Below are 27,485 nucleotides of genomic sequence, written 5' to 3'. Positions count from 1 at the left end.
GATTACTGCTAGGATGTTTGAGCGCCAGCTGTACCCACTTCCCAGGCACTGGGCTGTGCCCTTGAACCAGTCCTCTTGCTTGATCCCCCTGAACTCTCCTGTGCGTGGACGGTCTCATCCCCATTTTACAGCGGATGCGCAAGTGTGGGTTCAGAGGGTTAGAACAGCGCACCCCAAGGGCCTGCTGCTGCTCTGTGCGGAGCTGGGCTTGATCCCTGCTCTGTGTGGCTCTAGAGTCTGGGGACAAGGTGACTCCCATGACGTGGAAGGTATGGCAGGTCCTCTCAATTGCCCGAGCCCTTAGATATTTTACCTGCCGGGACCCTGCAGGAACGTGAGCAAATGCCCCCAACAGGGCTGATAGTGCCTTGGAGGCAGAGTTGTCTTGTTCAAGCAGCCATCACAGTTGCCCAAGGCTGCCACCACGCTGGTGCTGTTGGTGGGTCCCTGCCCTGGCCCCTCCCCGATAGCATCCCTAGGGCCCAGCAAAAACTGCCCCTCCTTAGGTATCTATGGCCTTTACCCTGAATGGCTGGGGCGGGGCTGGGTGTGGGGAGGCAGTCTGGTTTAGAGTTTGGGGGATGGGGGGTCACCTTTAGGCCAGTGTCCCCCATCCCTGACCATCAGCCTGCCCGGAGAGTGGGGAGGCCAGGTCAACTAAATGGCTGGTCCTGGTTGAACTGATGGCTCCGAAGGCCCTCATCTCAGGTCTGTTTCTTTCTATCTCTTCCTCCACAGATAACCAGGGGCTTCTCTCCCCAGACCAAAAGGAATTGCAAGTTGCCACAACTCACAACGGTGGGGCCATGAGGTTCTCACAGCTGCCAGCCCTACAGCCCCCTTCTCCGACAGCAAGGACCACGTGGGTCGTCTCCTTTGAAAGCCTGTCCACACCCTGAAGCAGAGGGTGTGGCCTGGAGGCACCCAGAGGGGAAAGAGAACGTCCCAGAGCACCATTTCTGAGGGGTCCTGAGGGCCCTGAACCACCCCCATCTGAGCAGCCCTACAGGACATGTGGCTTTGTGGAAGGCCAGCCTCAGAGGGAGGGTAGAGCACCAGAGCTGGATGGGAGTAGGGGGTGGGCAAGGGGGCATGGCCTGTCACAAGTGCCACTGTCTCTCCCCCGCCTCCTCCAAGGGGCTGTTCTCTCTGTGTCCAGGCTGGAGACTTGCTGACTTCCTACATTTGTGTGATGGGAAGAGTTTGGGCTGCCTCCCCTCCCCCATACGCCCCGGGGGGGGGGTTTCCCCAGCCAGACTCTTCAGCCAAATGCCCTTTCAGTCCCCACCCCATCCCCAAGCACAGCCAGCCCTCTCGTTCACCCACTGCCATGGCCCGGAGCTGGACAGCCAGGCTGGGTGGGTGGGCGTGACTGGCGCCCTTCCTAGCTCACCCTGGGGTAGAGTTCAGCCTGTCTTCTTCCAGCCTCCCCCGCCTTCGTTGTGCAGCCTGACCCTCCCAGGGACCCCATCGGGCCAGGGCACTAGGTGCAAGGTGCTAGAGCAACAGGCCTCAGTATTATAGCCCCAGGCTGGCGGGCTCGGGCCGGCCTAGAGAAAGGCATCTGCCAACTGCCTCAGAGTCCCCCAGGCCCAAGACAAGCGGACAGGGCATGGCTGGGTGTTGGGCCTAGTGTGGGCATGTCCTGCGATGTGACACTGGGGGCTATGGATAATCTAAGCTGCTGATTATCCTCGGGTTCCCAGGGCTCTGTGTGTGTGTGTGTGTGTGTGCGCGCGCGCGCACTGAGGGTTGGTTGGTGGTGTTTCCTCGAGGTCTGGAAGGGACTGGCTGCTTCATTATTCTTCAGGGATCGTGGGTGAATAACAGCTCACCTGTGTCCCAGCTCTGTGATGGGGGTAAGACCGGGGGAAAGGCCAGCCCAGAGGGTACCTGTGTCCTCAGAGCTCTCCAGCCAGACTGACGTCATGTGTGTGGGAGAACCCCTCAGGAGCCCCCACACACGTGTGTGCACATTCACACCCCACACAGATGTGCCCTTCCTCCTCTGTCAGCAGCGGACCCTCCATCTGTGACCTTGGCTTGGGAAGCAGCCCCCGCTGGGAGCAAGGCCACAGCCCCAGCTCCTCCCTGGGCCCCCTTGACTGGGCCAGGGGAGACAGAGCCCCCAAAGGCCTCTCTCTGGTCTGTTGTGGGGGGCCCCGTCCACACATGCCCAGAGTGGGGGTGCAAAGGAGGCGGCTCCTGTCCCACTGCAGGACACTGAGGGCTTGGCTGCCTGCCACTGCCGCCCAGAGCCCACCCCAGCCCTTCTCCCTGTTCTCTGGGCCTGAGCCCTGGGGCCACCCAAGTGCCGACTCTTCTTTCCTGGGGCCCCAGGTGCCATCTTTCTCTCCTGTTGCTGGTCCATTTACTGCCTCAGCCCCTCCTGGGTCTCCCGGTGCTGGGATGGGATGGGCTCTGGGGTCCCCCACTGTACCACAAACCCCTCCCTCAAGCTCATTATCACTTTTGTAGAGAATGTTTTCCATCGTTGTCATGCCTGTGCCTTGTTTTTTAATCCTTTGGGGATGGGGTGAAGAGAAGAGGGTGGGGAGAGGGAGAAGATCTTCTCTGTGCCTGTGAGGGCTGGGTCCTCTTCCCTGGAGGGGTCCTTGCGCCCCCACCTTGAGCACCTTTGCAGGGCGTCTTTGCAGGGATCACTTCCCGCATCCCTGGCCCTTGCCCTGCTCTGCTAGCTCGGTCCAGAATTAGGAGCCGTGGAGAGGCAGGGTTAGGAAGAACAGGGACAGGAGAGGCCCCCGCAGCTGAGCAGGAGGATGGTCTGGGCGCCAGCCCTGTTTCCAGAGCCTGCAGCCACTGAGGGCAGGGTGACGCTTTCTCTCTTCCCACCAGGGCCTGCCTGGGCTTCTCCAGGGATGAGCAGAAGCTGTACCCCTGGAGGCTGCCACCTGTCACCCAGGCTCTGGACCTTTCACCTTGAGGAAAGCCCCAGAGAGGCTTCCACTTGCCTGACCACTGCAGACAGTCTTGGGCAGCCTGATTTAGAGCCCTCCTTTCTCCCAGGGCTGAGTCTCCTTATGCTGTAGACAGTGCGCTGTTTTCTTAGTCGAGTCTGGGCAAGGGCCCTGGAGTCACCTTGCTCTGTCCCCTAAGGATGCTGGGCCAATTGCTTCTGCCAAGGGGAGTTCAAGACAGTCCACGCCCCACAACATCAATCACAGAGGTCCACAGGTACGTCGTGCAAGACGGTTGCCTAGCAACCATCCAGAGGTTCTGGACCGCCTTCCTCCACTTTACAGATGGAGAAACTGAGGCCCACGGGGTAGGGGAGGCCCAGGACGCAGGCCTTCCGGCTGCTGCCGCACTTTCCTCACACCCAGCCTGCCAAGGGGGCCCCCCCGCCCCAGACGCCATCCCACCCTCCTGGCCCCCTGGTGCGCGTCTTCTTGCGACCCCTGCTGGCCATCCTGGACGCTGCGCCTACCTCACGAAGGACCCGCTGGTCCTCGCCGCGACGGTCTGGCCCAGGACATGGGGTGAGGAGGACTCGCGGTGAGGGGACAGCGGATGGGAGCTTCAGCGTCCAGGCAGACACTAACCAGAAGCAGCAGGACGGAAGGTCCCGCAGGCCAGCGTGGCTCGAGGTTGGAAACCGGGGGCGGGAGCAGGGGCGGCTCCAGGGAGCCTGCGGGATGTTAAACATAAGCAAAGGGAAGGATCTTACACGACAGGGACTCGACTTCCTTGAGTCACTCCCCTAGTAATTTAGATCAAGGCTAGGGAAATTCTAAACCTTTAGAACAGTCGATGGTTCTTAACCTTTTGGGTTTCGAGGCTGGTAAAATTAGGGACACTTTTCCTGGAACAGTGCACATTGCACACACACTGGTGGGCAGTTTTGCTCATAATTCCGGGCGGCTCTTGGAGCTGGAGAGCCCAGAGAGGTCCAGGCGCTCCATGGGTTAAGAAGCTCTGGTCAGACGGCTGTGCATCGTAAGTGAGGTTACCCATGATGGGGTAGGGGTGGTGGAGGGAATCAGCCAGGAAGCCCTCCCCTGCATGCGGCCCAGCCCTCTCACTTCCCAGGTGAGGCAAATGAGGCCCAGAGGGGAAGGGGCCGGGCAAGGTCACAGGGCAGCCAAGTGGGCAAAGCAGCACGAGGTCTCCCGGTGCCTTCCATGGAACCCACAGCCTCCTGTCCCCATGTGACTGTCCCAGAAGGCATGGCACCCCTGTTCCCCCGTGCATGCTGTGTCACCTTCTCTGAGATAAGCCCAGGCTGTATGGAAGGTGGCAGGACTCAGCGGATGGCCAGGTGTGGGCGGCAAAGCTGGCTCTGCCCCTCTTCAGCTGTGTGGCCTTGGGTAAGTTCCCCAGCCTCTCGTTTCCATATGCAGAATAGGAATTATAATAATAGTGTTACCCCCACAGGTTATTAGGAGGGTGAGATGAGAATGCATAAAAAGCACTTAGCACACTACCTAGTACTTAGTACACATCAGTTAATAATGGCCGTGGTTCTGGTTGGTCTGAGACTGGCCTGTGGGATACTCCTTGCATTTGTGGTCTGCCCAACCACCCAGTAGGTGGGTCCTAGGCAGTCCCAGGGAGCAGTGCTGCTTTTCTGACCCTCTATGAGAGTGTGCCCCTCCCCCAACACCGCTCTGGCTCTGGGAGAGGTCACTGAAGGCATCCTCATCTGACTGGCAGGGCTGTTGACAATCCTGCCAGTGGCTGAGGAACGGTCAGCCAGCCAAGGCTGGGTCCCCACCCAGTGGGAGGAGCCTAGGCCCAGAGCTGTCCCTGGGGTGCCCAGGGAGCTGGGTGTCTTTTCTGGAGGGGGATTCACTCCCATTATTCCACTGTCTGAACTTGAGAGGTTACCAGAAGCTTTCCTCTGCACCTGCGAGGCAGGCAGGGAGGGTTACTGTTGGCCCTACATAGATGAAGAGATTGAGTATCAGAGAGGTTATGTGATGTTCTCTTAAGGGACATTCAGCCTCCCTGACCTGGGTCTCTAAGGTCACCCCCATTGCCAAGGCTAAGCTTTCAAGTTTTTACTGTCAGTTGTTGAGAGCTTATATATAGGGTGTCAGGTGCTTATGGCAAGTCCTTTATTTAACCCCTGCAATAAAACCACAACCCTATAAAGCAAGTACTACATTATCATTATTATCCCCATTTTACAGGTGGGAAAACAGAGGCTCAGAGCAGTGTATGACTTGCCCAAGGTCACAGAGCCATCAGGCCCCAAAGCGAGGTTTCCCTGATGCTGTAACCTGCTTGCCTGGCCAAGGTTCTGAATTGGCCCCCAGGCACGTGTACCTCTGGGGGATGTCTTTGATCTTGGGCCTGCTTGACCTGGGCATGCCTAGGTCCTAGGCAGGTGCCACACTGCAGCTTAAGCAGTCCAAGGCCATGGTCTGACCCACATCACTCACCTGCCCTGGGAACTGCACTGAGAGAGTAGGATGGGCCGTGGGGCCACAGGCAGGAGACAGGGCAGCTGTTTGGGAGGGTTGAAGCTTTGTGTCTGGGGCCTGCCAACATGGGGGAAGAAGCTGGAAGCAGCCTTGCATCCCACCCAGGGAGTCTGCCTGTCCCCTTCTCCCTTTCTGTCTTTTCTGTCTTTGTTTCATGTCTTCCTGTAACATGGGGTCCCCTGTCCCCTGTCCCCCTTTCCCCCACCCCTTCCTGTCGGCCCACCTTTCCAGGCCTCAGTCTCTCCTGGCATCTTTCTCTCAATCTCTGCCTCCCACTTGCTCAGGCTCCCTGTCCTCTCCCATCTCTGTCCCCATCTCTGTCCCTGTAGCCCTGTCTCTCCTTCCGGGCTTCCTCCTTTCCTCACCCCACACCCCACACCTCTGCAGCCTCTGGGACATCTCCAAGAAATCTGGTGTGAAAACCACTGAAGCAATGCTCGGACTACCTGGCAAACAGGGTCTGCATTTCTGGGTTCAGATCCCAGAGCTGCTGCTGCATGAAAGTAACCTTGGTTGAGTTGTGTAACTTCACTTCTGCAAAATGGACCCAAAGTTACTTTCCTGGTGGGGTTATTGTGAGACTTCGCTGCCACACATGTGACTTGCCTGGCACAGCATAGGTCCAAGCCAGGTCTCGCCTCCTGTAAGAGCTGTACTTACTGTGGCCGAGACCCTTCAGTCTTACTCACTTGGTCCCCAGCACAACTCCAGGGTGGAGGCACTATTATGTCTGCTTTTTATACGAGGAAACTGAGGCACAGAGATATTTGTAACACGTGCCCAAGCTCACACTGTTGGGAGGTGGTAGAGCTAGAACTCAAACCCAGACAGGCTGGTTCCAAGCTGTGCCATGTGTCATCATGATAGCGAGCATTTATTGGGCACCTGCTGTATGCCGGCACTTTACATGAGTGATTTCAGTTAATTCTCATGACAGCCTCATCTAATAATGACAAGGCATTATTAAACCCATTTGACAGAGGAGAAAACTGAGGCTTGAGAACATGAAGTCATTGCTTGGGTCACACAGCCAGTAAGAGCACAAACAGCCTGACTCCTTGTCTACCTGACGCTCCAGAGCTGCGCCCTGGTCCGGCTCCCTCTCCTCACCCCGCTTCCTCTGTGAAGCCCGAGGGCAGTGAGCCCTCCCTGAGTTTCATTGTAGAATGACTAAGCCTCATGGGGTTTGGAGCCCAAGGTGGGGAAACTTCTGGCAAGTTCATTCTGAGATGTCTGGCCTTTAGAGTAAGGTCCCAGGGGCAGGCCAGTGTGTCGAGCCCCGAGAAGCCTCAGTTCCAACCTCCCTCGCCCTGGCTTCTTTATTCTCTGGGTCTGCACTGGCGGGCGTTCTAGGCTTGCCTCTCCTGCTCCGGAAATGCACACACTGGGGCAGTGGCTCCACTGGACCCCAAACCATAGCCGGTGGGTGCCCTGGCAGGCCAGGGCTGGGGGCGTCTCAGGGAGGAGAGAGGGTGGGGCCACAGCAGCTGCCGATTCTAGCCCCTGCCCCCACCCTCACTGCCCCCTGCCCCCCCCCAAGCCAAGTGTCAACCCATCCTGATGGTATTGTTTCTTTAAGCCTCACAACAGCTGTCTGAAGTGGACAAGGGCTGAAGGCAGTGCTTGTTATTGACAGCCTCGTTTTATAGATGTGGCAACTGAGGCTCAGTGGAGGGGTGGCAAATGACCCGCTAGGAAGTGCATACGCCGTTCGCGTTGCTGCACGCTGTCGGATGCCTTCTACATACCAGTACAGCAAACCCACAAGAATGGTCTCAGTGACCTGCCTCTCAGATGAGGAAACCGGACTCAGGCAGGCTAAGCCATTTTTCCAAGACTCTGAGTGCAGAAGTGCCTGGGCTGTGGGATTTGAACCCCAAACTCTGGCTCTTTCCATGGCAGCCCGGCCTCCCTCCACCCCCTCCACTGTGACCTCCCCAGGCTCTCCCCTGTCGCAGGGGCTGCCAGGAACAGGCCAGGAGCAGGGCGCCACGGGCAAGACTTGGGGAGGTGGGATGAAGGCAGGCGGGACCCTCTGCCTCCTCCTCCTGGGATCCTGAGTGCCTCGAGCCTGTTCAGCCCCCGGGTACACCACTGACTGCCCCGTGCTCGTGTGTGCACGCGTGTGCCTGTGCAGCCTCTGTGAGTGTGAGTGTGTGATGTGGGCGAGGACACGGTCCGGAGCTTTCCTGGAAGGTTGTGTTTATGTGCGAGCCGAGTGTGTGTCCCTGGTTTAGCGTGCTTGACTTTGCTTCAGTGCCTCCGAGGTTCCCTGAAGAGGGGTGTGTGTGTGCCTGAGCATGCGTGTGTGAGCGTGCGCCTGCCCACAGAGGGCTTCATGGCCTCGTCTGGAGTCTATTTTTAGACTCCTCTTCCCTATGACCTATTTTTAGGGCCCCAGTTCCTTCAGACTAGAAGGTTGAAGCTCCAGAACACCCCACATCTCCTCGTCCCACCCCTTACCCTGAAGCAGAGGTTTTCAGAAGAGGTTCCCTTGCCCTCTCTCTGGGTGGCTGGCTTGTTGGGGGTCCCAGCCCTGGGGGAGGGTGGGAGTGTCCAGGAGGAGAAGGGCCGATGGGATGCGCAGAGACAATTCCACCTCTTGGCGCACCCCAGGCGGGGGTGTCAGTTTGGACGCGCAGCACTGCTACTTGCTGGGAAGGGAATTCACCTTCCCAAGCCGCGCGGTGTTGCCGTGTGTAAGTGGGGATCATTATACCCACTCGTGGCCATTTGTGAGGATAAACGTGAAGCGCTTAGCTCAGGCCTCAGCACCCATATGCGGAGGACCAGCAGGGACCTGGTGGAGAGGAATCTGGGGATGGGGGCGCCCAGCGGGCATCAGCCAGGCCCGGGCAGCTCTGAGCCAGCTGCAGAGAGTGGGTTGTCCCCAAACGCCCCTTTCCGTGTCCACCACACCTTTTGCACAGCCTGTTCAGCATTGCAGAGTGGAACTGGGCAGGCTTATCACAACCCTGAACCACCAGCCCTCGAGGGAAGACACGGGCAAGGAGAGGGGAACAGAGACAGTGGGTAGGAGCATGTCAGGCTCCTCTCTTGCTGGAAGTGAAACCATCCGTTGTTGTCATTATCAATATGTGCTAGATTTAAATCACATCAGCTAGTCAATGTAACAATAATGTTATAACTGCATTAGCACAGGGAATGGCATGAATGACATCGATATTTACCATGAGCATGTGCCCTGCGGCGGCCCAGTGTCATCCACAGTACAGAAATTGTCCTGTTGCTCTCTCCAGCAACCCAGCGGGGTAGGTAGCATAACCCCCATCCACGCCGAATCACCCTCGCAGAAAACTGAGGCTCAGGGAGGTTAAACGACTTACCTAAGCCACACAGCAAGGACTAGAACCTGGCTGTGTCTGAGCCCTGGCCCTGCTCTAGACGCTGTTCTCGGGCCGCTCCACACTGTGCCAGAATCGCGGCCCTCACTCCCTCCCAGCCCTGGCACAGTCCCCACCAGGCCCAACACACACCCTTTAGGCTAATCCACAGCCCAGACTCACTCACGCACGCAAGACTGAGTGCTACCCGACGACAGGTGGCCTTGAAAAACCTCACCAGCAGGGATTCTGCACTGCTAACAGGCCTGGCCCTGGGGTTTCAAGGGCCTAATGTGCTGTGTAGCTTGGAGAGTAACCTTGGGCCTCAGTTTCCTTTCCTGCAAGGTGGGGAGAGGCCGACAGCCCTTGGAGCTTCAGCAGAGGCCACACCAGCTCAAGACTGGCCCCCTCCATCCCTCCTCTCCCTCCCTGCCCTGTGTCTCCGGGCCGTCACTAACCTGGCTTTGTCCCCGCAGAGCGAGGCCTGCTGGATACAGCTTGCGGGTAGCCACAGCAGGCCAGGGGTAGGGTCGTGGGAGGTGAAGATGACGCTGAGACGCTGCAGAGATAGTCCTGCCCTGCTGGAGCCAGGGGAGCTCAGGGCGCCAGTCTCACCCTCAGCTGGCTGAGATCTGAGCACAGGCCAGGTCACGTCACCCCCAGCTTGCCCAGCCCCACCCCTGTGAATAATGCCAGTTGCTTCATGGAACTCTGACTCTCTGGGGCTTTGATGATGGGGGGGATGGTGGCCCAAATAGAGGGGACGAGGAAGGGCTAAAGACCGAGCCAACTAGGCTTAGGGCATAGAAATGGTTAAACTGCTGGCAGGAGGCGCCTTTCCAACCCATTTTGTGCCAACCCCCAGTCCCGGGACCAGCCCTCCAGGTCTCCATACCCATCTGAGTTTCGGGGTGCCCCTCCAGGCCCTGGGCCAGGGCAGGGCTCCTTCCCACTCCCACTCAACCACAATAATTAACCCCAGGAACCCCAGCAAATAAAGATCCCAATCACAGAAGGGAGGGGTCACCTCTGCCCCAGGATGGGGAACTCCAAACCCTGGCTCATCTGGCTGTACCCCGCCCCCCTGCTGCTGCCTGAGGGGGCCCAGAGACAGTCAGCCCATCAGGGCCTAGGAGGAGGGCACCACCTCCCAGTTCAGGTAACGTGTGGGAAGACTCACTTGTCTTGGCTTTGAACCCGAGTCTCCACCATCTAATATATTTTTAAACCATTTATCTCTTCATTCTTCCGAGCCTGTTTTCCTAATCTTTCCATGCATCCATCCATTCATTTATTCACCAAATGCTTACTGAGCACCTACTATGTGCCAAGCACAGTGCGAGGCCCCAGGGAAGCAGTGCTGTCCACAGAACAGGAAGGCCCTGCCCTCTGCTCCTTCAGCCAGCCTGTTTGGACTCCCGCTAGTCCGTTTATCAGCTGTAAGTACAGAGGACAGTGCGCAGGGCTTGATGGGTGGGTGGCGTGAGCTGGAGGGCGGGCAGGCTGGAAGTTCTGGAGAAGGTTCAGGAAAACATAAGAGAGGTGTGTGCAGGGTCCTTGCCCTTCAGAAGTCACGGTGCGGTTGGCTTTGGGGGAGAGACAGGCTACACGGTCATTTACGCTACTTTCTCCTCCTGGGTGCACAGGAAGGCCGCAGGTCCAAGTCTGCCTGTGGGCAGGGAAGGGCTGTAAGCCTGGGTGCTGCCTGACGGAGTGTGGCTGGAAGTGATGTGTGGCACTTCCAGTCCGGGACCTAAAACTACCTCCCATGCCCTCCCTTCAACTCCCGTGGCAATCACAGCGGCCTGCGTTAGAGATGGCAGCGTCACAGATGCAAGGAGCCTGAAGGCCCCAGTCCCCACTTGGAGGAGGACCACCCGGCCCACAGTGGACTTTGATGTGAGCAACGTATAAACCTGAATTGTGTTTTGCCACCGAGACGTGGAGGTGGTTTGTTACGACAGCTAGTGTTACTTACCCTGCTGATACAGGCAGACACAGGAACTCCTTGAATCCTATAGCTGGATCACAGTGTCCCAGAGAGCTCATTGCCAGGCAGGGTGTGACACCCGATGTCTAATGCCAGCTGATGGAGTATGGGGTCAGAGGAGGGGAAAGATAAACAGTGAAAGCTGGAGTGCCTGGCTTTCCAATAAAATTGACTGAAGGGGTGAAATACGTGAAAACACCTGGAGAGCTTTGTGGCAGTGGCTGAAGTCACCAGAAGCCAAGGTAAGGGGCAGGCACAGAAACAATTACCCTGGGGATACAGACCTAGAGGTGAGAAAAGGCCACACCTGTCCATGGGTCAGAGGCCAGTAAGCAGCCACTGGTCCAAGCAGGAGAGTAGTTGGAGCTAGAGCTGGAACTTGGAGGCCCTCAAAGGTCAAGCTGAGCCATTTAGACCTTAAGCCATAGACTACTATAGCCTACGGTCTAGAAGACCTTATGTTTGTGAGAAGTTTGGAGTGGTCTCCAAAGTGGGTGTGCACAACAATCTATTGGGGTGTGGGAAGACAGTAGTAAAACTCCCCTTTAATGTCTCACCCCTTTAAATGTCTGTTTTTAGGGTACATGAAGATACTAAGGCTCAGAGAGGTTGAGTAACTCACCCAAGGTCACACAGCTAGTAAGTGTGCCTGACTCCAGAGCCTAGCTGTGCTCTTCACATATGCTGAGTCTTGTGCAGACAGGTGAGGGGTTAAGTTGAGGCAGAGGCAGGTCTAGGGGAGAGTGGCCAGGAGAGTAGGCAGCCCTCAGCCCTGGCTGTCTCTGCCATTGCTGGCAGAGGTTGAAGAACCTGCCCAGGCCTGTTCATTAGGCCCTCTAGAGCCTGTTGAAAGAAGCTAAGCAGAGAGCCCAGATGGGTGCAGGCCTGCTGGCCAGCCACCCAAAGCTTCTCTCATCCTAGGCTTGGACAGTTCACCCACGCACGCTCAGCTGCCGACCCCACAGCCAAGGGAACCCACATGCTGGCCCTGCTCACCTTCCCACGCTCCACTGTGCTGGGTTTAGGGGTGATTTTACCTTCTGATTTATACCTCTAGGAAAACTACTACCAGTTTAAAAAATAAAATTGTCACATGCCTGTAGTCCCAGCTACTCGGGAGGCTGAGGCAGGAAGGTCGCTTGAGCCCAGGAGTTAGAGGTTGCTGTGAGCTAGGCTGACGCCACGACACTCTAGCCCAGGCAACAGAGCAAGACTCTGTCTCAAAAAAAAAAAAAAATAATTAAAATTGTTTTAATTAGGATATTACATACAGACAGAAACATGCACATATCACAACAGTACAACAGGCTGAAGTTTTACAGTCTGCAAACACTCAAGGGTAACTAGAACCCAGATAAAGAAACAAAACATTTACCAGCCCCCAGGCACCCCTCATGTCTTCTTCCAGTCTCTACCCTACCAGTAAAAGCCACCCTAACTTCTAACACCATAGATTAGTTTTGCCTGTTCTTGAACTTTACATAAATGGAATCGTCCAGTCTGTGCTCTTTTGTGTCTAGTTTGGGCTGTGTGGTATTGCACGGCATGCATGTACTACGCTTTATTTATCCGTCGTACTGTTGGTGGACGTGTGCCTTGTCCCCAGTTTTGGCCCATTTTGAGTACTGCTGATGCACCTGTTTCTGCAGGTTTCCTTGCCTTTCTGTCGAGTACTTACCTAGAGTGCCCATGTGTTCCACTTAAATAAAGCTCTTTCCATTTTAAAAGAAAATCTTCCTTGCTGTTCTGTTTTTGCTTTAATCAACTTTACAGAGGTATAATTAAACATAATAAAATGCACCCATTGTAAGAGTGCAGATTGATGACTTTTGATAAATGTATGCACATCACCATAATTAAGATACGGGACATTCCATCTTCCCAGAAGGCTTCCTCATTCCCCTTTGCAATTAATGTCTCCGCCCGCCCCACCCCAGGCAACGACTGATTTGGTTTCTAGCACTATATATTAGTTTTGCCTGTTTCTGAGCTTCCTATAATTGGAACCCTACGGTAAGCACTTGCTTGTGTCTGGCTCCTTTCCCTCAGCTTACCATCTGCGAGACTGCATCCATCAGTTCGTCTGCATTGTTGCTTGCAAAAGTTACTCCTTCTCATTCTATACATTTTAAGAAGGTACCACTGTTTCTTTATCCGTTCTCCTGTTGATGGACATTGAGGCTGAGTCCAGTGTGGCTATGACAAATAATGCTGCCGTAATCATTCAGGTACAAGACTTTGTGTGGACATGTGTTTTCCTTCCTGTTGGGTAAACGCCTGGGAGCTGAATTGCTAGGTGCATTAGGTGCATATTTAACCTTATAAGAAACTGCCAAACTGTTTTCCAAAGGGCTTGCCCCACTTCACACCTTCATCAGCAATGAAGGCAAAGCCAGTTGCTCCATGTCCTCACCAATGCTTAGTCTCATCTATTTTTTTTTTTTTTGAAACAGTCTTGCTCTGTTGCCAGGGCTAGAGTGCTGTAGCATCATGATAGCTCACTGCAACTAAAACTCCTGGGCTCAAGTGATCCTCCTGCCTCAGCCTTCCGAGTAGCTGGGACTACAGGCGTGCGGCACCATGCCTAGCTAATTTTTTCTATTTTTAGCAGAGATGGGGTCTCGCTCTTGTTCAGGCTGGTCTTGAGTTCCTGACCTCAAGTGATCCTCCTACCTCGGCCTCCCAGAGTGCTAGGATTACAGGCGTGAGCCACCGCGCCCGGCCTTGCCTGTCTGTTTAATGTTGGCCATGCGAGTGGCTCTGTAGGGCTATCTAATTGGAGTTTTAATTTGTATTTCCCTAAAGACTAATAATGGGGAGCATCTTTTCATGTGCTTCTTGGTCATTTGTGCATTTCCTTTGGTAAACTGTCTATTCAAGTCTTCCTTATTTTGTTACCCTCGTCATCCATTCCACAGCCCCTCCCTCTGCCATCTGTACCCTCAGTGCCTTCCTGTTTGAGGTCCTGAAAGAGTCTCCAAACTGGCCACCCTCACTCCAGCGGCTACTCCACTGTGCCAGACAGACCCTCCTAAACAGCACACTACACAAGTCACTCCCCTGCTCTAAAAGCTGCTGTGGCTCCTCAAGTCCGCAGGGGCAAGACCCAACTTCCCAGTCTGCCTTTGGGGCACCTCCAGCCCCTCGTGACACCTGTCTTTCTCTCCTGCCTTCCCTGGACTTTCCTACCAATCTCCCAAACTCTGCTCCTGCCCTATGCATTGAGGACCCAGAATACCTGGTTCCCTCCCCCAGGTTTAATTCTGTTCTACATCAAGTCTGCCTCTCTCCAGGGAGGCTGCCAGCCAGCCCCACCCCACGGGGATTCCTGGCTCCTCTAATGTGTGTTGTCTCCTGTCTGTCACTCAGCACTCTCCTGCCTGTCACTGCCTTCTCACAGTGCCACCTACATGTCCGGGGTAGCCAGGGCCCGGAGAGAGGCTTCTTGGAACTGGGAAGTTCCTGGTATATATAATAAAATCAATGAAACTCCCTCCTCATAAACTTAAAATATTGTGTATTAATTTGAAATATGCCTTAAAAATGATGCATGTCCCTTCCTTGAAAATTCTAGTGTGTCTGAGAGGGAGGGATTTGAGGATAGGGTGGGAAAGGGAGGGAGAAGTCCCCTCTCCCTTGTTTGTCTTAAGAATCTCTGATGTAGACAAAACACAACTGGATTTGGAGGCGATTTGAGGCCTGGATTTGAGTTCTAGTTCTGCCATTTAGTAACCGCGGGGTGCTGGGAAGATCAGCTCATCTCTTGGGGCCTCCATTGATTGAATGGGGACGATGCCGTCTTCAATGCACAGAACCTAGTCGGAGTGTGAAAGTCAGCAGTAAAGTGGCAGTGACAACTGGTCTACATTGTAGCCCCTGCCTCTGACAAGGAACGGAAGAGAGAAGCTCCTAAGAATTCATGAAGGCAGGAAAGTTCCAAGCCATTACACTCCCTGACTCTTTCTCCCTCACATGTCCCCCTCCCCTTCTCCTTCTGGAGGGTCTCCAGCTGAAATTGCTGCTGTCCTTACCACATTAGACCTCTTTAGTTAAGGAGCTTAAATATGAAACCCAGGGACAGTAAAACAAAAAAGGAAAAACAGAAAGGGTGCTCGGAAGCAGAGAGGGAGTGGAGTGTGTGGGAGACAGTGGCCTATCCTCTGGGGACCAAGGTCAGCTCCAGCAGCGGGATGGGGGCCTGGGCTAAGGGGAAAGGGCGGTGGCAGGGAGGCTCTGAGTCTCAGAGGGCTTGGTGGAGGCCCTGGCCCTGGGTTCAGACCTGGCACTCCTGAGGGGGTGGAATTGCAGAGGCTCCGCTGGTGTGTCTGCCCTTCTGGAATGGTGACCTCTGGACATGGTAACCCCACAGCTGTCCCCTCCTCGGGAACATTACTGGGCTGGAGAGTCAGCTCCCCATAGGTCACCCCTGCTAAAGTCAGACTCAGAGTGGACCCCCCACTCCCTAGCTCACCTGGGAGGAGCGAGGCCTTGAACTTTCTACCTCAGAAATTCCAAAATGTTTGTGTGCCAAGCTGGAGCAAAAGTGGCAGAATGAGGAAGGCCCTTGGGCACCCAGGGTCCAGTCTGTTGGCTGAGACAACCAACACATGCTCGTGTCCTGTGTGGGGACGGCTGCTAAGTGTAACTAAGAAAAATGCTGGGGGGGGGGGGGCGGGGCGGAATGCTCCGACACACTGGAGCAAGGTAAGGGACGGGGGACACAGGGGACAGAAGAGTTATTTGAGTTGGGCGGTCAGGGAAGGCCCTCAGGGTTCTCTCCTGGGGTCCCTGTGCCCCCAAGTCCCCTGTCCCTACCCCCGGGGCTGGTTCTTGCCCAGGGTCGCTTCCCCACCCCCGCGCATCGCCCATCTCCCTGGTTCTTGCTGTGGCGGTTGGTTCTGCGACCTCCCGCCAGAGGCGGGCACCTGGGCGGTGTCCCCAGCCGGTGCGTGACTCCGCCCCGCCCGCCCCGCCCGCGCCTCGAACGCGCTGCGGTCTCCAGTCCTCCGCCGGCCTCCCGGCGTCCGGGCACCCGGCGAGCCCATGGAGCCTGCCGAGCCCGCGGAGCCCCCGGAGCCGGCGCGGGGCGCGCCCCGGGCCGAGACGCTGCTGCGTGAGCTGGAGGCGCTGGTCCAGGACGTGGTGCGCGCCAGCTCGTGGTGGGAGCGCCGCGGCGTGGACTGCACCATCCTGGCGCTCAGCCTCCTCGCCTTGCCTGCGGGTGAGGGACACGGGGACAGGGCGACAAGGGCCAGGCTGCGGGTGGGGGTGGGGTGCGGGCTCTGCCGACAGCACTGGGGGCCAGAGGAGTGGAGCAGGCTGGTGGGTGCGGCACCCCTGTGTCCCTGGGGAGTGGGGCAGAGGAGCAGGGAGAAAGTGTGATGGCACAAAGGGTGATGGAAGGGGAAGTTGAGAGGGGTCAGGGAGCGGCGGGGAGGGATCAGGTCGCTGGGGAAGGGCGGGACGGGGAATGGGGCGGGGAGGGAGGGGGGGAGGAGTCTCCCCTGGACCTCTCCTGGCCTGGAACCCCCTGACACCTGGGCCCCCCTCACTGTTCTGGCCCAAGAGGGAAACCCAGGCAGACTCAGGACCATGGGAGTCTCTGCAGCAAGCTGGTGGGGATCCCTGCTTTGTCCCAAATCCTGTAGAGAGAGCCAACCTATCCCCCTCAGCCCATGGTGGGACCTGCCTGGAGCCTGCCTGCAGCAGCCCCCAGAGCTGCGCCCACTTTAGCCTGGGCTCCTGGGATGGGGGCTGAGGTGTTTGGGCCCAGATCTCCAGGAGCTGGAGAAAGACCCTGTCCCCTGTCCCCCTCCCCCATGCAGGGTTCCTGTGCCTGCGCTCGGAGAATGTGCTGGTCTTTGCCACCGGCATCACCATCTTGGGTGTGTGCCACTACACGCTCACTGTCAAGGGCAGCCACCTGGCCACTCACGGTGCCCTTACGGACTCCAAACGCTGGAGTAAGATCTGGCTGCTCTTCTTCGTGGAGGTGAGCGTGGGAGAGGCGTGGGTACCTGCTGGTACGGTGTGGGCAGCCTCGTCATTCTGTGCAGGCTTGCAGGTGTGTCCAGCTGTGTGGGTGCCCACGTGGGCAGGCAGCTGCAGCTGTTCCTCTGCGGAGCCGAGTGTGCAGTATGCACTCAGGGCATGTGTCTGTGTGTGTGTGCACTTCTCCAAGCCCTTGAGAGGGCATTTGCACCCCGAGAGTAGAGAACTGCACGAGGAGTATCCGAGTGTCTACCCAAGGCAGTGGACTTGGCCTGGACGTGCCCACTTGCCTCTGTACCACTGGGCCAAGTGATGACAAGAGCCTCTTCCTCCCACTAGGATACTAGTGGCTGGCAGATCCTGTGGTGCGACTGTCTTGGCCCATAGCTACAGCCCTTAGGGCCTCCAGGTTTTGCAATCAGGGTTTGAAATGTGAACCACAGACAGAAGGGGGCGGGGAAGGGGTCCAGCGTCAAAGTGTCCCAGCTCCTCATTATGCCTCTCTGATGCCTAACAATGGCTGAGCCATCCTGAGAAGCCCCCTACTCCCCCAGGCCTGCTCTAGGAAGGGCCTCCACCCTCCTGACCCTTCCCTCGCTTCTTCCAGCGCCTCCCAGGGCCTCCCAGTTCTGCCTGGCCTCGCACCTCTGGGCAACGCCCAGGAAGGCAAAGGTTTCTGGAGAGGTTGCTTTGTCTCCTGACTGCTCTCCAAGCCTCTCCTGTTCTGCTGCTCTGAAATTGCTCCCTCCTCCCTTGCAGGGGGACTGTCACCTGGCCACCCTAGTCCCTTATTGATAAATAGGAAAGCTGGTACCAGAAACAGTCCTTTTCTTGCAGTGGCTGGTTATGACAACCAATTAACTCTATTATTAACTTTCTATAAAGTTATATAACTTTATATAACAATAAGCACACATGTAGTATAACTACACTATTATAGCACGTCAGCTGAGTGGTGGAACCTTCCCACCTAACACCCCTTACCCGCTGCTCGCCCCTTCTCCGCCCTCCCACCAGCACACGTTTCTAAAGTGCCGAGGACAAGAGGAAGCAGCAGGCTCCAGATCCTCAGGGTTGGTTTCAAGACACTTCCTTTCCCAGGGAGCCCTGGGCATTGATCCCCACCAGACCCCGGGCACAGGCCAGACCCTGGGGTCTGGGACAGATGCCCACCAAGTTTGTAATCCGAGAGAGCAGCAGGGGCGACACTGGGCTGTGCTGGCTACGTGGGCAGTGTGGGAATGCGGGACAGGGGCAGAATGCGTGAGCTCTGTTTGGATTTTTCAGAGCTGTACCAAATACCAGGAGCTGGGAGGCGGCGGAGGATGAGGAGCAGGTATTGAGAATTTTGGACTACTTGGCTGCAGAGGATTTATTGTGCAGGGATGACCTCGTGGTTCTCCAACTTTGGTGTGTAGCAGAGCGCTCTGGAGGCCCAGGCTTGTTGGAGAAGAGGACCTGGGCCACTACATTTTTATCATGCTCCCCAGGCGAATCTGATACCCCCCAAAGTGTGATACCCACACAGTAGCTATCATGTGTGCTGAGCCAAGGCAGGCAGCCAAGGGCGCCTCCTCTGAGAAGCCTTCCCAGGCCCCCCACTGGACAGCTCCACCCAAACCATAGCACTCGGCCTGCCCTGCGAGACCCAGGTGGTATCGGGGCTGGATCCCGCTTGCTGCACACCGTCTTGCCCCCGTGATTCATCCTTGCCTCTTTGCCTCTCCAGCTCCTGGTGCAGACCTGAGTTCTTGGTGGGTCAGCCATCAATATTTGTTGATGGTGACCCTGCAGTTGACTCGGGGTCAAGGTCCAGGGAACAGCTGGCTGATGGAGGGTCCCATCCTAGAGGTCTGTGAGCCCCATTGAGGCTGGGGAGGAAAGGCTCGGCTCCTGCTATATGAGTGACACCAGGCTGGTGTGCCACAGTGGGCTGTGGGGCAGGGCACAAGTAGTTTGTCCCTTGGGCCCTTGAGTAACCTATGTGGGATGCTTCTCAATTTGCAGCCCCACAGGTGAAGCTCTAGCTACCCTCCAGCTCCCAGGGTCGGGGAGAGGATGGTTCAGCCTCCCCAGCCTGGCTGGCATTGATGGGTGAGCACAGTCCTCAGGGCAGGTGTGCTCCTGTGTGCCAGGCAGGTGGGGACAGTGTCTGGGGCACAGCCCTTGGAACCACAAGTCTCAATTGGAATCCCAGCCCCACTGGCTGCTCTGCCCTTGGTCAACTTACTTAACTTTCCGTCTGTGTCAGTTTCCTTATCTAACGAGCAGGGGCGATGACTTCACTCCCTCATGAAGCCCGCCTGTGGCTCAGATTTTGCTGTTGTTTGCTTTGTTCGTCATTGTTTTGTTTTGTTAACTGAAAGGTTGCGAAGCTTACAGAGCTGTGGGTATGTTGGGGGGGGGGGTGTTGGGTGCTGTGTCTTCTGGGCCTCTGCATAGCACAGAGGACAAGTTCTTGCTGCCTAGGACCTCAGAGGAAGCCCCAGGACCCTTCCTGGATCTCTGACTCTCCTCTTCTCCCACGTCTTGGTGGCTTCTCCCTTTAGCCCTTCTCTCGCTGGGTGCCTGTGCTCTTCCCAAACCTTGACCCTCAGGAGACACCATCATTGCGGAATAAGTTAGTCCTAGCCCTGGGTTCCTTTTGGTGTTCTGCAATTCCACAGCCTTGGGCATCAGCTGAGTATCCTTGATGTTCCTGGGCACCAGCTTTTGCTGGGACTGTCTCAGGGTTGGCCAGCTTCAAGCTGGGGGTGGGACAAGGACCTCCCCTCTCGGACCCATGGGATCTGGGGGAGAGGCAGACAGGATGGAGGGGGGCTTCCACTTCAGGGTGTTGTGTCTCTCCTATAGCATCCAAAGTCACATGCTGTCCCCCTCCACACACCAGGTGAGCTTCCTCTGCAGACCCATTTCTGGTCTACATGAGAGAGTTGCATCCCCCCTGGTAGCATGACCCTGGGGTGGAGACAGAGCTAAGAGCTCCCAGCCTCACCATGATCCTGGAACGTTCTCTTCTCACACGAGTTTCGTGCGGCCGTGATCCTCCCGGCGTCTCTCTGCCCTCTCTCTGCTTGTCCCTCCACAGCCCAAGGGGTATTGTCTAAGTTCAACTATACTTTCTTTCATTTTTCATTTTTAAAATTTATTTATAGACCAAACTCAGATCTGTGGTACAAAATATACTTTTGTAAAACAAACTTTTTATTTTTTAAGATAATTATAGATTCACAGGACTTGCAAAAATAGGACAGAGAGGTCTGGTGTATCCTTCACCCGTTTCCCCAAGAGTTATTTTTATGTAAGTGTTGTTCAACGTGGAAACCAAGGAAATTGGTGCAAGGGGTGTGTGTGTGTGTGGGGGGTCTCTGCCATTTTATCGCACGTGTAGATTCTCACAATGTGCTTTCAGGCAGCTCTGCGCCCCCCACTCCCGCTCTGGTGTGGCTTCCTCAAGGGTAAGCCTGAGGACTCCAGGTGGGGTCTCATGACACCGCTCCTGTGGGTGTCTGGAGCCTGGCCCAGTGGTGAGGCCCCTGGAGGGTGTGTAGATGCCCTCCCCGGCCAGGGCCTAGCAGGGCTGGGGGCGGGTGCCCTGGAGCAGGCCCGGGTGGTCTGCGATGGCAGCGCAGAGTCTGAGCAGTGAAAAATGATCTAGGTTCAATCACTGGCGTGTTGCCGTCAGGGTAGCGGTGGGTGCCTTGCTGGAGAGGGAGACCTGTAGGGAGGCTGGTTTGCTGGGAGCTTTAGGGGCTGAGAAGGTGTTGGACGAGGCTCTGACGGGTGAATGAGGGCGGGGCTGAGACTCGGTCCTGCATCCTGAGTGATGGACCCAACACCGTCCAATTGCTATTCCTGCTCCGATGGGTGCTGGGGACACAGTGGTGAATAAGACCCAGTTCCAGGGCCCCCATTGGACCCCAATTCCCCAGGGGCCCAGAGTCAAGTGGGAAAGAGACATACATGAATGACGTCAAAATAAAGAAAAATCCTGGTCGTTGTAGCTAACACTTGCTGTCTGCTTACTGTGTCCTTTCTGTGAATTCTCTATTTAACAGTCACACCTCCCTGTGAGGGTCTAGCTGTTGTTACCCTCACTTTGCAGAAGAGGAAACACTAATCTGGAGGTTAAGCCACTTGTCCCAGCTGGTAGGTGGTGCCTCCGGGATTCAAACCTGGGCTGCCTGGGACCAGGGCAGGCAGAATGTGACGAGGGCATTGCCCGGGGTGGAGTGAAGGCTCTGAGCGCTCGAGGTGGGGAGTGGGTGACAGGGACCCTGGGCAATGTCTGGAGACATTTTTGTCTATGAAGACTGGGGTGTGAGCGTGTGCTACTGGCAGCTAGTGGGCAGAGGCCAGGATGCTGCAAAACGCCCTACAGTGCACAGGACAGCTCTTGAAACAAAAAATGCCCTGGTCCCAAATGTCAATCTTGCAGACCTGAGAGGTCCTGGGGAGAGTTTCCAGAAGAGATGCTGCCAGGACAGGGCTGGCCAGGCTGGGAAGCAGGAAGCTGGTTTCAGACAGAGCAGATGTAGGGACAAAGGCTGTGGAAGAGAGCTCAGTGCCTGAGGGGCCCAGGGAAATCTGGGGTCACTAGACTCCAATGGGGACCCTGGAGAAGGGGCCAGGGAGACCTGGGCCAGGCAGAGGAGCTGAGACTTTGTCCTGTGGCCAAAGGTAGCTGTCTAAGTTGGTACTTTTCAAAACTAACTTTATTTATTTTTGACTAGGCAATGTGTTTACATAATTCAGAATCCAAAAAGTATGGGGAGAAGTCTCCGCCTGTCCCTTTCTGCAGTGCCGTGTTTCTCCTGGGAAAGGACGGATGGAGGTTATCGGTCTCTTCTGTGTCCTTCTCTAGTGTTTTCCTCTTTTATTTTTTAAACAGTATATTGCAGGATAAAAAAATGTCATCATAACATTATGATGCAATCAAAGTTGGGCGTTAACTAGGTCACCCTATGGATTTGGGGCAGATGAAGCAGGAGATAGGTCACTGGCTGTTGGTCCAGACCGGCTAAGAGATGGTGAGGACAGAAGGGCAGGGAGGGGTGCAGGGGGAGGGTGCAGGTGGAGGTCGTCTAGGTGGGATCCGGGCAAGGGGTGGGGGGAGGACCAGGAAGAGTCAAGGGTAACGGTCAGGTTTCCAGCTAAGGGCCAGCGCCAGGGCCATGGTGGAGTCACTCCTAAGATGGGTGCAGGAGTGGCAGCAGCAGGCAGGGACAAGATGAGAAAGAGGGCTGTGGGACATCCCAGGGCAGTGTCCCTCTGGCAGGAAGGACTCTGGGCTGGAATCTGCCCATCATCTATTCCTCTTGCTGATTCCCGGGGAGCATCCCCTTCACAGCTGCCTTCGGAGTGGGGGCCTCTGGGGCTCTGTGGACCTCAGCAATGGGTTTGCCAAATATTAATAAAATATAGGATGCCCAGATAAATTTGAAGTTCAGATAAACAACCAAATCTTTATATACATATATCCCAAATCCCACATGCACTCGTTATTTATCTGAAATTCGAATTTAACTGGGCTGCCTGTGTTTTTTATTTGCCGCATCTGGCAGCGCTCTCCGTGAGAATGCAAGTCCCTGAGTGTGAGTCCTCAGAGTACCGGGCAGGCTGTCGGGCAGGATCTGTGCGAATATAGTCATGCTTTGGCACCTTTGGGGTGAGAGAGGGACAGCAGTGAGGCTGCGGCCAAAGGAGCCCTTGAGTACCCTGCCCTGATGGGGCGGGCTCCATTTGGTCCTTGAGGAGCCTGTCGGATGGCTCTGATGGGGTTCTGTTCCCTTTCAATCTTGTCCCTGGCACCTCCGCAGGCCAGCATGGTGCCCGCCACCGTCCGGGGTCCCAGGATGCTTAAGGAAACAATCAACTAACAGATGAAAGAAGGAGAGATCTTGTGGGCCCCGGACAGTCGGCTGAGATGTCCGGCAGAACTATCCTGATGCCCTGATGCCTCCCACCCACCTCTGGCCACTCGGAGCCTGGGTCCTGCTGGGAGATTGGGGCTCTGAAGTCGTCCTGAGGAGCACAGAGGGTGATATCAAGAAGCGGCACCAACCTTGAGGCTTCTAGAACTTTCTCTGGGTGTGGATGTGAATCCTCTTGGGCAAGACCTTTAAATAATCCTCAGCGGGACGCTCCATTTTCCAACTAACTCAGCAGCATGTGGTCCCCCCCACTGGTCTTGGGTTGGTGGGTGTTGGGTGTTGGGCGTTCGACGCACTGCAATCCATCTTCCCCTTCTAGCCAACCCCACCCCTCTCTCCCCCTCTCAAGAGAGAACATCTAAACGGGAGTGAGAAGTCCAGAGTGTAGAAATAGCCTCAAATCTATTCTTATTCACGTAAAAGGCACATCGCACACAGACTGGCAGTGTGTGCTGAGTCACAAATTACATGCTGCGCACCTGGCCAATAGCCGTCCCCCCAGCATCCTCCGGCGAGACCCGCCCTCGGTGGGTTCATCTGAAGGCAAAGTGCCTCGTCCTGATTTTGTGGACGCCACAGAAATGCTGTCGTGGAATTAGCACTTACCTTCCCGTCCTGTGCCTTCCCAGGGGCGTGTGCCGGATGGCTGGTTTGACTTGTCTTCCCATGGTTTTTGTAAAACTGTGCTTGTGCTCCTCAGTGTCCCGTAGATAGAACTTCCGGCTGCATTTCAGCTTCAGTTTCATTCCAAGGGACAGAGCGTGAAGACAATGCCATTCCATATTTTTCTTCTGCTTTTGCCTCTGCTGCTGGCCCCAGAGTCTGGCTTCTTGTTCGGCTGCAGTAAGTGGCTCCGCTCAGGTTTCTTATGAGGAGCTTGGAATCTGGGCGTTCCATCTAAATCCTGTCTCTGCCACCTACTTAGCTAGGTGTCCTGGGCCACTTGGCCTCTCTCTAGCTCAGTTTCTGCATCTGTGGATTGTGAATAATGACACTGCTGACCCCCTGGGCTTGGAAGCATGAAAAGTGCAGAACGCAGTGGCCCACAAGCAAACGGTGTCCTGCTGTCCTTACCTGGCTTGCAGTGACTGGTATTGAAACTTTTCACGTTCTTCCAGAAACAGGCAGGCAGCAGCTTCAATAAAATCAGCAAAATCGAGCCTACATAAAATATTGGAAGAGGCTTATATCTGCATCTTCATTTGCATAAATCTGCATAAGAAACACCTTAGCACCTCTTTTGCATTCTGGGATGACTGCTCTCCTAGGAGTCAGCAGCTCACGTGTGGCTGGTCTTGAGAGAATCCCGTGCTGGGGAAGAGTCACCTCTAGGGAGAAGTTAGCTCTCACTGTGGCACTCCCCCTGCACCCCCAACTTGTAAGCCAGGGGTGGGAAAACTGAGGCCTCAAGGCCACATATCCACAGGCTCTTGACCAAATCCAAACTTTTAACAAAGGGATTTGTTCTGTAAAGTTTGGATTCAGTCAAAAGGCTATGCTCAAGGATCCAGAAGGCCACATGTGGCCCCAAGGCTGGAGATTGTTCAGGAGATGGTGTCTGTTCACTCTCAGCCCACTTCTGGACCCCTCTCCTGGCTGCTAGGGACCCAGAACAAAGCAGTGCTATCAAGGTGCAGGTGTTTCTAAGATAAACATAGAGAAAACAATTGCAATGATACTGGGAGCTTCACCTGCAGTACATCCAATCCTGACAGCCTTTGAGACTCTTGGGTTGCCTAGGTGGTCACAGGCAGAGTGACACTCTGGGGGTCCAGCCTCCTACCCCCAAATGCTTTGCAGAGCCACGCTGAGTGGACGTGGCTGTTTTGCCTGGCTGCCACTCTATGGTCACAGATTCCTGAGAGTTGATGGTCAAGGTTGATTAGATGTGAGACAGGAAGGCCCTGGAAATGCAGGGTCCGAGGAGTTGGGGCTCCCAAAGGTCCTGCTTTGCTTGACTGTGCCTGCCATGGACCCAGTCCCTTCTGGCTGCCTCCTCTAGGTATGCACGGCCTTCACTGCAGAGTGCGCCAAGCACGGACATGTCAAGATGCACCACGCCTACACCAACGTGGTGGGCCTGGGGGACTCAAGCACGTGGAGGCTGCCTTGCCTCAACCGCTATGTCTACATGTTCCTGGCTCCTCTCCTGCTCCCGATCCTGACCCCACTGGTGGCCATTGGTAAGTACCGTGAACACCTGGCCGCCTCCCCACCTGGCTTCGTGTAGGCCATTTGCGGAGGAAGCCAGGAGCCCCAAATTAAGACCCGACGGAAACTTTCTGAGACAGCTGGCAGGGTAGGAAGAGCCTTGGACCCAAGGCCAAGTCTGGCTCTGTCACTTGCTGGCTGGGGATGGTGGGCAGGTAACAGCCTCTCTGAGCCCCAGGTTCCAAGCCTGCTCCCCCGGGTTGCTGTGAAAGAAAATGAGCCCACAGATGTAAAAATGCTTTGTAGACGGCCATGCATGATATCGTATGTTGCAATGTTTGATGTCATCAGAGCAATGTCATACCCTGGAAGGAGAAGAGGCTATGGGGCAGCCAGACCTGGGTTCAAATCCCAGGTCTTGACCTTGGTCAGGTTGCTTAATGTCTGTTTCTTCATCCGTTCAATGCGGGAGCCCACGTTTCAGGGCCACTGTGGGTGGATGTTAATGGGACATACCCAGGCCGCCCTCTGCCTTGGTGCCAGGAGCCAGCTCACGTGGACCTGAGCCTTGCCCGCTCCTCACTCTATGTCTGTGTCTCTGGCAGTGCAGCTGAGGCAGGTGGAGCTGAGGACAGCTCTGCGGACGCTGGGCCTGATCTCCCTGGGCCTCTATTCCCAGTACTGGCTGCTCCTGAACGTGTCGGGCTTCAAGAGCCCCAGCTCGGCCCTGGTCTGCATGTTCCTCGTCAGGTCCCTGCTGGCCCACCCCTACCTCCACGTCAACATCTTCCAGGTGAGGCCTCCCAACCCGGGTGCTGGGCAGCTAAGGGGAGCGTTCTCCAGGTGTCTGCCTGCAGGCTGGAGCCAAGGTTGGGGGGAGAGAGGCCACCCGAGGAGGAGGCATCTGCCCTCACTCCAGCCACCCCCTACTTGGGTCATCACCGAGAGTTTTGGGTTCAGGTAAGGAGTTTTGCTCCTCCTCAACACTGGCTGGCACGATTTCATCCATGCACCATGCCCAGCGAGTGCCACGGGGCAGGCAGATGACGGAGCTGGAGAGGGGAGGCCTTCATGCTGAGGCCAGGGCCCAGCATTCAGTTCTGGTGCCATTTGCACAGGGACATGTCCCAGCTCCCCCTGCCCAGGGAAGGCCCCAGGCAGCGCATCCTCTACTTGGCTGTCCTGCACGAGCCACAACTGCTGTTAATTACTTAATCCCATAATTGGGCCCCATCTGCTGGTCCTGTGAGAACACAAGCTCCTGGTCACCTCTGAGGTCCTAGGCTGAGGCCAGCGCCTGGCAGAGGAGGCACTTGTACATGTTCGTTGAATGAGAAGATACAAAAGAGGAACACAAACTTGATCTTGCACAATGAGTGGGAATTTGACTGAAGAGAGCAGGAAGGGTCTCTCCAGGGTGAGGCGAGGGCACAGTGCCATGAGAGCAGGTGGTGGCCAGTCTCGGGCATTAGCACACCTGGGACCTTCATTGTGCAGATGGGCAGAGAGGCCCAGAGATGGGTGAGACTCAGTGTAGTGCACAGGCAGGGTGGGCATCGGAGCCGGGCCAGGAGCCCAGTCTGCGTGGGGGCTGGGGGGCAGAAGAACCCACTGCGTAGTGCTAGGTGAGGACACCTGGGGTGAGGGGAGGCGGTCCAGGGCTGCCGGCTCAGACCCAGGGTGTCCTCACCTAGCTAATGCTAACCCACGTGTCTGTCACAGCACATCGGGCTGCCCATGTTCTCCCCGGACCACAAGCCCCGACGGATTCACATGATGAGCCTGGGGGTGCTTAACCTGGCCCGGCTGCCCCTGCTGGACTGGGCGTTTGGCCACTCGATCGTCAGCTGCCACGTGGAGCACCACCTCTTCCCCAGGCTCTCCGACAACATGTGCCTGAAGGTGGCTGAGGGCTGGGCTGGTGGCGGATGAAGGGACAGTCTGAGGGTGGAGAGGGGGAACCTTCAGGATTCACGTGAACCCTGAGTCCCCCACCTGGCCATGTCCGGGGCCACCGAGGAAGGGCAGCGCAGTGTATAAGCAGCAGCGTGGGTTTCAGGTCAGAGACACCTGGGCTTCTTGCTGGCAGCGTGACTCTGGACAAGTTAACTGAATGCCTCTGAGTCTCAGCTTCCTTTTCTGTAACATGGGAGTGAGCAGTGCTTACGGTGACAGGCTCTGGGGATGAAATGCAGAAACAGATCTGACACATCCAGCACACAGTAGGTGCTTGGTAAAAGGGAGCTCTGCTTTTCACCCCCCTGAGCCAAGGACTGTCATGTAGCTAGAGCCCTGGGGAGATTGTCGGGAGAAGCCCCGCCCTCCTTTGCCTTCTGGAAAGGGGGCAGGAAATCTCTGACCTTAGCCCCTCAGCTCCTCCAGAGTGTTGTGGAACAAGGCAGACGCAGTCTGGGGTGGGTGGCTGGGCCTCCCCACAGTCCCGGCTCATAGGCCCCGCCTCCTGCCCGTCTTCCCTCAGGTGAAGCCCGTGGTGTCCCAGTTCCTGCATGAGAAACAGCTGCCCTACAACGAGGACTCCTACCTGGCTCGCTTCCACCTGTTTCTCCGTCGATACGAGGAGTTCATGGTGCAGGCCCCGCCAATCACGGAGCTTGTGGGGCTGCAGTGA

The 27,485-nt window shown here is 56.1% G+C and overlaps 1 protein-coding gene across 1 annotated transcript; it reads left to right on the top strand.

The window, feature by feature from the left end:
* Positions 1-257: 257 nt before the first annotated feature.
* FADS6 (fatty acid desaturase 6) lies at positions 258-27,485 on the top strand. The gene is made up of 9 exons (XM_069483169.1): positions 258-269; positions 3,345-3,481; positions 15,620-15,726; positions 15,784-16,002; positions 16,607-16,773; positions 24,708-24,888; positions 25,462-25,649; positions 26,579-26,758; positions 27,336-27,485. The coding sequence occupies exons 1-9, from the start codon at positions 258-260 to the stop codon at positions 27,483-27,485; spliced, it is 1,341 nt and encodes a 446-aa protein (XP_069339270.1).

Source organism: Eulemur rufifrons, chromosome 9, assembly GCF_041146395.1.
Source record: "Eulemur rufifrons isolate Redbay chromosome 9, OSU_ERuf_1, whole genome shotgun sequence".
NCBI classification, from domain to species: Eukaryota; Metazoa; Chordata; class Mammalia; order Primates; family Lemuridae; genus Eulemur; species Eulemur rufifrons.
This window is presented reverse-complemented; position numbering and strand designations above follow the sequence as displayed.

Excerpts from the sequence above, each read along its gene's own strand:
- FADS6 (XM_069483169.1), top strand. Across the intron at positions 15,727-15,783 it reads CTGGGCGGTGTCCCCAGCCG|TCCTCCGCCGGCCTCCCGGC; the intron begins GTGCGTGACTCC and ends TGCGGTCTCCAG. Across the intron at positions 26,759-27,335 it reads CCGACAACATGTGCCTGAAG|GTGAAGCCCGTGGTGTCCCA; the intron begins GTGGCTGAGGGC and ends GTCTTCCCTCAG.